Source organism: Gavialis gangeticus, unplaced genomic scaffold, assembly GCF_001723915.1.
Source record: "Gavialis gangeticus isolate Ggan-Ray unplaced genomic scaffold, GavGan_comp1, whole genome shotgun sequence".
Classification (NCBI taxonomy): Eukaryota; Metazoa; Chordata; order Crocodylia; family Gavialidae; genus Gavialis; species Gavialis gangeticus.
This window is the reverse complement of record NW_017729006.1, coordinates 550,213-561,214: the sequence shown is the minus strand read 5'-3', so window position 1 is coordinate 561,214 and position 11,002 is coordinate 550,213. Positions and strand designations below refer to the sequence as shown.

The 11,002-nt window shown below is 39.2% G+C and overlaps 2 protein-coding genes across 2 annotated transcripts in view; one reads left to right on the top strand and one right to left on the bottom strand.

Annotated features, from left to right (window-relative positions):
* Positions 1-9,164, top strand: part of PP2D1 (protein phosphatase 2C like domain containing 1) — a 32,541-nt gene extending 23,377 nt beyond the window's left edge. The window contains exons 2-3 of the mRNA XM_019508740.1: positions 1,828-2,852; positions 7,388-9,164. Of these exons, the coding sequence (XP_019364285.1) occupies positions 1,829-2,852; positions 7,388-8,355 (1,992 nt within the window). The 5' untranslated portion in view covers position 1,828 and the 3' untranslated portion in view covers positions 8,356-9,164. The remainder of the gene's footprint in view (positions 1-1,827; positions 2,853-7,387) is intronic.
* Positions 8,517-11,002, bottom strand: part of RAB5A (RAB5A, member RAS oncogene family) — a 23,639-nt gene continuing 21,153 nt past the window's right edge. The window contains exon 6 of the mRNA XM_019508741.1: positions 8,517-9,993. Coding sequence (XP_019364286.1) covers positions 9,878-9,993 — 116 coding nt within the window. The 3' untranslated portion in view covers positions 8,517-9,877. The remainder of the gene's footprint in view (positions 9,994-11,002) is intronic.

The window sequence follows — 11,002 nt, the reverse complement described above, 5'->3', positions numbered from 1 at the left end:
GAAGGGAGTCCCCCAGCCTGTAGGTATGCTGCTGGTTCTTCCTCCCCACGTGCAGCACCTTGCACTTGTCAGTGTTGAAACCCATCCTATTCTCATCCGCCCACCCCTGTAGCCTGTCCAGATCCAAATGCAGCCTATTCTTTCCTTCTTGCGCGCCCACTTGACCCCACATTTTAGTGTCATCTGCAAATTTGAACAGGGTGCATTTTACCCCTTTGTCCAAGTCGCTGATGAAGATGTTGAACAGTGCGGGCCTGAGGACTGAGCCCTGTGGAACCCCACTGCCCACATCCCTCCAGGTTGAATAGGACCTGTCCACCACCACTCTCTGGGTACAGCCCTCCAGCCAGTTAGTGACCCTTCTGACTGTGTAGGCATCAACACCAGTCTACTAGTTTTTTAATGAGAATGGGGTGAGAGACTGTGTTGAATGTTCATCAGTGACCTGGCAGATGGGATAGAGTGCACCTTTGGCAAGTCTGCAGATGAGGAGTAGTAGATATGCCGGAGGGTAGTGCTAGAATCCAGAGACCTAGACAAATTGGAGGATTGGACTAAAAGAAATTTCAAAAGATTCAACAAGAACAAGTGCAAAGTCTTGCACTTAGGACAGAACAGTCCTATGCACCAATACAAGCTGTGGACAAACTGGCTAAGCAGCAGCTCTGTAGAGAAGGACCTGGGGGTTACAGTGGATGATAAGCTGAATATGAGCCAACAGTGTGAACCTTGATGCCAAGAAGGCTAACAGCATACTGAGCTACATTAGTAGCAGTGCTGCCAGCATATGGAAAGAAGTGATTATTCCCCTCTATTTGCCATTTGTGAGGCTACATCTAGAATACCATGTCCAGTTTTCAGTTCCCCACTACAGAAAGGATGTGGACAAATTGGAAAGAGTCCAGCAGAGCATCAAAAATGGTTAGGGGGCTGGGACACATGACTTCTAAGGAGAGGCTGAGGGAACTGGACTTATTTAGTTTGGAGAAGAGAAGAGGAGGAGGGATTTAATAGCAGTCTTCAACTTTCTGAAGGGTGTTTCCAAAGAGGATGGAGATTGTTCTCAGTGACAGCAGATGACAGAACGAGGAGCAATAGACTCAAGTTGCAGTAAAGGAAGTTGAGGTTGTATATTAGGAAAAACACTCTCAGGAGGAAGGTAATAAAGCAGTGGAACAGGTTACGCAGAGTGGTTGTGGACATTCCATCCTTGGTGGTTTTTAAGACCTGGCTGGACAAAACCTTGACTGGGATAATCCATTTGGGGATGGCCCTGCAATGAGCAAGGGGTAAGACTATATAACCTCCTGAGATCCCCTCCAACCCTAATTTTCAATGATTTTATGAAAGCCCTGTGGATCTCTTCCTCAGCTATGAAGTACTACACCTCCTTTATTACTATGAAAAATGTGTATTAGTAAAATACATACTATTGTGAGTATTACAGAAAAAGTTCTATATTTAGGGTTTAACAGTGTACAGTAATAAGGCACAGGGCCATATGTGGAATAATGAGGCAACAACAAGACATTGAAAAAAACTAACTCAGCCCACTGCAAACACCCTCCAATATGTATGAGTTCTGGTGTTTCCATACTTTGCAATACTTGACTTTTCAATCTTCAATGTTCTTCTAACAAATGTTTTGTTTTTGGCTGGGAGAGAGAGGGCTGGTAGGTAGCTTTATTTGTAACATGCATTCAGCATAAATATTTCAGGTTTTAGGGCATGCTAAAATTGAGAAAATATAGTTGAAGGCTCTATTACTTGGTTTTAGCCAGTTTTAGAAGTTTATATTATCTTAGTAACAGTCAATTTATTTTATAGAATGACAGGGGAAACAAAGTTGCAAAGAAAATCAAAGACCTCCAACTTTCAACTTTATGGAGAGGAAGAGGATCATGTCAAGGTCACTACTGTGCCCGGGAAAGTAGATTCTGAAGATATTCCAGTTCTGTGTTCAACATGTCGACAAACAATATACCCAAGTCATCTTCATCATCATAAAAAAGAGCACAAAGCCCTCATGGTTCTGGGTTTTAGTCACCCATGGTCAGAGATAGATACAAAAACACTTTCAACTAGGAGATGGAAACTAATCAGAAGCCTGCTCAAGTCTTCTGAATACAATGAAAGAGAGAAGCAGAAGATTGATTATTCATTTGAGCTACTTAAAGATAGGTCAAAGTGTACATCATATTATGATACTGATAATATTATCAACAGTTGTAGGCATCCTACAGTCAGAAATTCTCTAATAAAAGCTTTAGCAGTCTGTCAGGATAAAAATGCTATGTGGAGACCAGATATGGAAGACACATTTATTGTGGTAGATAACTATGGAAACAAATCAGATAGATGTTTTTTGGGTGTTCTCGATGGAGGGCATGGCACATCTGTTGCCGAAACGGTTTCAGCTGAACTTCCACTTTTATTTCTCGACCAACTTTCTCAAGCCAGTTCCTCCTACGAAGTGCATGAAGATGAGCAAACCATTCTAGGCTCTTTTTCCACAGTAATCAAGGAGAATTATAGGGAACAGGAGAAAATTTTCTTTGGTGAAACACAGATTGGTAACACTACCAGCACAAACACCTATGAATGGATTCACAAAGCATATGCCAAGGCATTCTGGAGAATGGACAGACTTTTACAGCTGGGAAGGAATGAAGTTTCCAAAGTTCGCTGGAGTGGCTGTACAGTTGTCACCTGCTTATTGGAAGGAGTCAGCAATGGAAAGCCATGCTGCATCAAGAAACAAGACAAGGCAAAGTTGCCCCAAAACAGCAACAGCAACTATTCAGTGGATTCATCCCGAATTGATGGTGGCATATTACATGTGGCTAATACTGGTATGTAAGTTACTGAGGTTTTTTTTTTTTTTTTTTTCTCCCCTTTCTCCCTTGTTCTTCCACCACTAGTTGCCTCAGATGTTTTCAGTATTACATGAAGGAAATCTGCTTTGAATAGTACTTTCTTCTCTTGCTCTATTGTTTCCATTTGAGTAGGACTAACCCCAAACTTTTGAAACATTAAGAGATTATTTTCATACTTAAGCACTTCTTTTAAAACTGAAGCTCTACCCTGTTCTGATTCTGTTTTCACTACTCGTATTCTTGTCTTCTGCCTGCCATAGGGATAAACACATACATTGCAAACAGAAAATAATACACTTTCACCACTTCTCCCTCCCATTAAACTTACCTGGAGGCTTCCCATTTCCTCCATGTAAAATCCCTTTGTGTAACAAGACCCCAGTGTGACTAGAGGCAAGGCATTTTACTTTGCAGATGTGTCCAAGCTTTCATAGGCGACAAACCAGATTGCATACCTGGGTAGAATGACCCCAGAAAAATAAAGACAAAAAATAACTTTGGCATGAAAATTATATGCCATCATTTGTTTCAGAATGTTGTAAGAATCACTCCTGCATAATTTTAAACCTAAATACATTACTCTGATTGCATATCCATCTTTTCACTCTACCAAACAAGTATTCGTATGTCAAGAGAAAGGCCTGTCAGACCACATTATGTAATCATCTCTTTGCATTGCTAATGTTCCTGTCCTTATAGCAAAGGCACTGGTTTTAAGACTACAAATTATATTGTAGCCACAAGTGAAATGGGACATTAATTCAATATAATTTCTCTCTGCAGACTGTCACTAGTTTTACAGATGTAAAACCTAAGCTAGTTTTGAAGAGCATACTTTTAAGTAGCAGAACTCAGTGCGGCTTGCAGACCCATTTGGGAATCTGAGAAATATTCAGGCAGCTGGCCCATACTTTGTTCTGCACTGTTGTAATTTTACTTATCAATACCCATGCTTGCACATTCAAGATAGCTTGAGTGTATATGCACAAACTGCTGTCACACCTTTTACTGCAGTGTAGACATACAGGTAAAAAAAGTCCATTTCCAACATTTTCTGGGCTAGCAGACACTACTCTGTCACTCCTTTTACTGGAAAAGGGGCTTGTATTGTGGCCTGAATGTAATAAACTTGGGAAGATTCTGTTCTTTGGTAACAGTGTTCCTTAGCTGCAGCACTAGCTGTACCTCTATGCCCTGCTCATATCTTCTCCTCTCCTCCCCCACAACCCAAGCTTCAGCCTGGACTCAATATATTAACTGTGCTGTCCAAATCAAATGTAGCTAAATGAAGCAGGACTCCAATTTGGAGCAATCCTTTTGGGAATAAAAGGCCACGAATAATTGCAGTTTATAAAATATATTTCACTTTTTACTCACCCTAATAAGCCATATTGGAAAATCAAATTCCAACAGCTTTCAGGTAAAGCTCTCCTTCCGTACATACTGGTCATATGCATCCTTACACCCACAAGGCAACTTGTGCATCACCTTACAAAAGTGGAGTAACAGATTTGAATTTGAAGTAGCAGGAAAAATGCACAGTGGTTTAAAGCTTAAATCCAACAGATGTTTTTTGTGACTAGCAAAGCTATCATGCAATTCTCAGGTAAAGTCTAATGCAGTTAAAGGGATGTCACAGGTCACACAACTGTGCTACATTAGCAGACATGTTAGAAATAATTCAGTCTACTGTAGCTTCTCTTTATTTGCCATCAGAAGCTGATATTCTTATGCATCCCCACAAATATGAAGAAATCATCAAAAGCTTTGTCGCTTACAAGAAACGTGGCCTTAAAATAAAACCCACCCATACAAAATTTGAGGAGAAACCTTATTTAACATACCATCACAGGTAGACCTCACATAAACATGTCACGCTAAGTTGCATTTCAAATGTGAGTGCTGCCTGTGCACAGCCTACAAAACTTTAACATCACTATCTTATTTTCCTCAAGTATTTCCTCAAATATTTACTGAACATGTCTGAAGTTGACACACTGTAGATGGCTGGAGATTAACACTTGAAAGCTTTGTGCTAGTGTTTCTAGAAGGCTATGCATTGCTTTGCTACATGTGAACTGCACAAGCTTTTGAGGCAGAGGGTGATCAACTGAAAGTCCACAAATGTGTGTAGCCAAAACTGACATCATTGGTGCCAAAGGGATCAGCTACGCATTTAAACTTCCCCACATCAGTGGCCGACCCAACTTTGGGGAACACAGCGTTAATAACACTATTGCTGCTTTAACGCTTCCTTTGCTCCCTTCCATCTGCATTAGAGTTCTGCTTTGAAATTCTGTTGATATGGGAAGAATTGAATCCCACTCCCTTTTGGATGTGTTAATACTGCAGAGCCAGAATTAATTGAACAACAGATCCTTTACCTCCCCAGATCCTGTTTGCAAGTCTGATCTATACAGGAACTTTTATAGGTACCTTCCAACCCAGTCTAGCCACTGTGTTTTCTAGTTGCTAAGGTAAAGGTCACACACCAATTCCCATGGGGCAATCTAATAACAAGGATAAAGTTCAGTTCCATCTCCAGAAACCTGAGTCTACTCAAATACCAAAAAAATGCAGGTTATTAATCCAGGAAGAGAGAGACACAAGGCAACCCTTACCAGGGTGAAATTTTATTGGACCTTTCAATGGAATTAATAAAATAGGCAGGTCCTCCAACGTCTTGAGAGGCTTCTCTTGTCCCTTTCATAAAAATCACCAAAAGTTACTGTTTTCCTGAAAACCACCCAGTTCTAGTTATGTTGTTCTAATTCACACTGTGAAAAAAAAATTATAATTTTATTGTAACAAGTTGATCTCTGCAGCTGAAAATCCTTATGCCAGCATAAGGAGAAAGAAATTTAGATCTTGCAAAGGCATGCATGTTATTAAATAAAATTTAAAAAATGACTTTAAAAGTTAAAAAGCAACATAACAACCAATGTTGTTATATCCACAACAGTGTGGGGCAGTACTGCACTATCCCCCCAGTACCATACCATTTCCTTTCCCTTATGCAATTTGCTGCTCACCTTTCTGTTCCTTGCTTGATTTGATGCTCTGTTTTCTAGTCCCTGTCCTATCTGCCACTGTGCAGATCTGCATCTGTCATGTGCCACAGAGACAGCCCATATCACTTGTGGTAGTAGTGCTGCAGGTTGGCCAGCCCTGGTCTAGAACATGACAAAAGCAAATGCAAGAACTATACTGTTCCTAAAGGACCCTCTACATATGCAGGTAAAGGCACAAGGGGATCTAAGACATGATCCACACAGTTGCATCTCCTACCATGCCACACATGTCCATGGCAGGAGGTATTCACATTAGATCCCATTGTGCCTTATTGCTGGTGCAGGGGGAGCCCAATCCCAGGCTCCCCCTGCACCAGCAAGAAGCAAGCTCCTGCAGCTGGGGCAGGAGGGGCTCTCCTAGCTCCAGGTTTCACACACCAGAGGCTGGGAGATCACAGCAGCTGTGACCTTCCAGCCCCAAGGGTGGGAAAAGCCAAGGCTGGAAGACTGCAGCAGCTGAGCTCTCTCAGCACCACAAGCACTGTTTTATGACGGGATAACGTGTAGCTGGTCTCAAGGCAACTATGCAATTAACCAGTTAATTGCACAATATCTGTAACATATAGAGGGGGCCTAAATTAATCTATTCATACTGTCCTAGTCTGTATATAAAACACACATTACACAGTGCTAAAATACCATAGTAAATTACAAATGAACATCAAGTCAGTCACTTTCTGTAGCTTTCATGTACATTTCCTGTGTTGGTGTTCTACAGTTTTTAAAGCCTAAGAGTTTCCTCCAATGTAAAGTCTTTGTTTTTGACTAACAAGCATATTCTGACTTGAATAAGAAATGCTAACACAATTACATTTTCTCTCCTATAAATTCAACTCCCTTCTCAATTGCCTTTGAATTCCCTTCTATAACCACACTAGAAAAATCAGTGTATTCATTAATACTCGACTACCTCCCCTTGAAACTAAGCTGGGGTATAGTATCAACAGGTAATTTGGAACATATTATATTCTTGGCAAAATATTTATAATTTAAATCAAACTTAAAAACATAATAGCTTTTAAAGCCAGGTTTATTTAGAAAGTATGCATGCCTTCCAAAGCTAACTTGAGACCATTCCTAGTAGACAGCTTAAGGATACATGTCAGTGTACATCATAACATAAGCTATACAAAAGCTATGTAAAAAGGACAACACAAAGTATCAGTCCAAGAATAGGTTTTTAACCAGGCTGGTGAGGTTTTGAAACAGTCTACCACGATAGGAAATAAGCAAAACAAAAGTAGTTTTAAAATGGAGATTAGTAACTAGATAAAAATGACATGCATGACATGACTTGCACACAACAGGAGGGACCCCAGAATGTCTAGTCCAGATTCACATCACCAAATAAATGACTCATTACTGTGACTGACCTATCAGCAATGCCGTTTATTACAAATTTCTGTTCAATCATGAAATGCAACATTATTTTAATTTTAGGTAATGTACATGCAGTCTTATGCAAACATGGAAAAGGCTACTGCCTTACCAAAGAGCACAGCACTTCAAGTTTAACTGAGAGAACACGTATACTTCAAAGTGGTGGGAACATCAGTTCAAATGAACCCAAAGGACTAGTAGAAGGACTCATCGGAGCTACTCGTGGCCTTGGACATCATGGAGACCCAAAGTTGAAAAAATCCGTTATTCCTGTACCTCATATGACCTCTGTCCCTGTAGACGATTCATGTCAATTCCTCATTTTAGCTTCTAATGGGCTTTGGGAAGTTTTGGATAAAAGTGAAGTGGTTAAATTAACATTAACAATGTTCACCTATTATTTGGAAATGTACAAACATGCTAAGCTAGAGTTTCCTGTGTGTAAACAGCAGGACTCAATGGTTCCCTCTGCGGATGACTTGAATGATTCAAAAGGCATTAATGACCTAATGGAAGAAGTCAACTTACTATACTTTAATAAAAATGTTTTTCTGGATCAATCTGAAGACAGTCCAAAACAAAATGATGCAAGTTTGCACTTGTCTAACAACAGAAGACATTTGCAAAATGAAGACAAACTGCAGTCAGGTTTCAGAGACAGTTTGGAAAAAGAGGAAGAACTAGATGATGACCATACAAAACAAGGTGATACAGAAGCATGTCTCTCTAATCACAGACCATGTTCACAAAACACAGAAATAATCCAGCTAGGCTCCATCACTCAAGAACATTGTGATGTAATGGAAAAGCTGGAAGATGATACAGAAGTAGGTGCATCTAACAATAGTGAATCACATTCACTAACGGCAGGACAAGGAAGAAATAACACCTTCTATGAGAATGCAGCAAATTATATTAGCAAACAACTGGTAAAAACTGCACTAGCAGCAGGTTCTAGAGAAAACATTACTATTTTAGTTGTACTTCTGAATGGATGTGACAGGATACCCAATTATATTAGCATATAACATATACCACGTGCTTACTAGAGTAGCACAGTGTGTATAACAAGCCTGAATTTGGCAAATGTCATGTAAAGTTACTCGTAAACACCCCTACATCTCATATACAACTGTGTGAATGCACTAGCTACAATGTTATGAAATGCAATAAACACTAATCACACTACTTTCCTGTTTTATACCACTTTATTCAAACCTGAGCACCTCAATATAAAACTAAACACTGGTGAACTGTCATTTTCCTTGCTAAGCCAAAATTTACAATCTGCACAGGTAAGTTTCTGCTAGCAGTTCAACATTTAAATAGACTATCTCTTCTGACACACTTGGTAGATTTCATATAATGAAAATAAACTAAAAGAATTAGTGCAATATACCAGACAGATCAAGATAAAATGGCCTTTGGAAAACAGAAGTTGCAAAGTTCATTACTGACAGACAGCAGTACTTATGTAACAGGTACAAGAGCATCATTTATTACTGTTCTGGCCATAAAGGAAGAACTTAGAACCCCCTTAGATTAGGGAGAAAACGTTAGCTTTAAGTAACTGTACATTTGTATACTTTTAAGCAACTCTTAAATATTACAGAAAGTATTAAACAAATGTAGACTACAATGCAGAGTACCCTATTTACAGTACATTAATATCCAAATTTAAAATCAAGTTGAATGTACATGATTGTTAGTGCACCAACTAGGTTTCTTTCCTTAAGGGAAAAACAAACTGCAATGGCCAGCAATGATCAAAAACATGAAAGAAATCACAGACACCTAGTTTGTCTTGGTTTTACTTGCAGAGCTCTTATGGTTTGTAAAAAAAAATCCTAGTTCTGTGAAGCTGATTCATTGGTTTGTGTCTTCTAAACAGATAAAAATGGAGTTGAACTTGATTTACCACTATTTCCTTTAAATAACTGGATAGACTATAATTTACATACAGTGTAACAACTCAAAATCTGGTTTTCTGCAAGCATGAGAATCTTAGACTTGTTAATGCTGCCAGTATTGTTTGTAGTTAAATTATTAAAACGTGGAATGTATAATTAACCAGGAGATATCTACCGAAGCAACTGGCTGCATGAATACTGTGAATAAGCTTAAAGTAACTTTAGACCCTGTTTCTAGAAGGTTTTTTTTAAAGCACAAATAAGTTTGAAGAGTTCCAATTCTATTCATTATATAATAATAACCACCAATACCTGTAGCTGGAGAAACTAGTTGATTAAGTCAATAAAAGTAGTTCTTCTTTATCCCTATTGGCAAGTGATATTTTTAAAATCTTGCAACTGAAACAAGGTTATTCAGCTTCCTTTTCCCCCACCTCTATTGCTGAAACATTACAGCCAGTGATGCATGCATGTTAAAAATTAAGGTCAAAACAAAACTCTGTATTAGAAACTTGACTATGTCATAAGTCTCTTCTTTGTTTTGGAAGTTGTATTGGACAGGGTTAAACACTCCAATTCCATTGTTATTAACAGTTAGGAAGCAGAAGACTATTTGAGACAGTTTAAAGCACCTGAAGGTTTAGTTACTACAACATTGACTCTTGGTTGGTTGCGTGGGTTCAGTAAGATCTACTCCTCTTCCTCTGGCAGAGTTGGCTCCTGCATTCTGTGGTTCATTCTTTGGCAATTTTTTAGCTACAAGATTAACAAGAAAGAGTAAGCAAAAGTTATTATTCAGACTTGGACTTGCTAAATGACTTAGTAAACAAATATTCAGGTGGCATACTCCTACTAAAATATATATAATTACCAACAGAATAGCAGCTCTACAAGCCATCTGATGATTAGGCTTCAATGTCTGAGCACGATTAAAACCAGTTATGACGACCTTAAAAGCTATCACTTCCTACACAAACATAACAAAAATCTCTTTTGAAATAGCCCAAATCATCCAACAATCACAGTGATTAGTGACTTTGACCCTCACCAAAGAGCTTGTTCATGTAGGCGTTCCTCTTTGTGCAAGGAATTAAGTCAATGGAGATAGGCCATGTGTGTGCTGCCAGAAAACTTGTTCTGGCAGAACAAGGTGCCAGAGAACTTTTGTTTATAAAAGCCACAGTATGCTAGAAAATCTCCAAACAAAAAACACAGCCACTGCTCTGAAAAGTGATCAACTGTAAGATAAAGGAAGTGAGAGGAGGTAGGAATACAACATATAAGAAACTGGCCATAACCACATAGATCTTATCAAGGGAAAGAAGGGAACTGATACATTTCCAACTGCCAACCTAGCCAGGATATGCATTTGCATACACAAATAAGCAGCCCTTAGCTCTTGTTCTAGTTATCTAGTTATCCCATCTCACCCAAGCTGCCCATTCTGTATAGTACTCTTAAGTTTGTTAATTGACACTTGTCCTTCAGTAGTGTAGTCTATAAATCCGGACTGAAGGAGAATTTTGCAGCCAAAATAACTTAACAATTCTTCACCTTTCTGTGCAGTAGTTCCTACCAGTCTTCTGTTAGAGAAGGGGTCAGTTCTCAATACAGAGGAAGAGGAGAAGGAATTTTACAGGACAATCTTGCACCTTGCTATGGGAAACTGGGGCAGTTTCCTGGAGCCAGCTTTGTTCAATGTCTTTATCAACTATTTGGAAAATGGCAGAGTAGGACTCAGTGGTGTGTGAGTGGGATGGTGGCA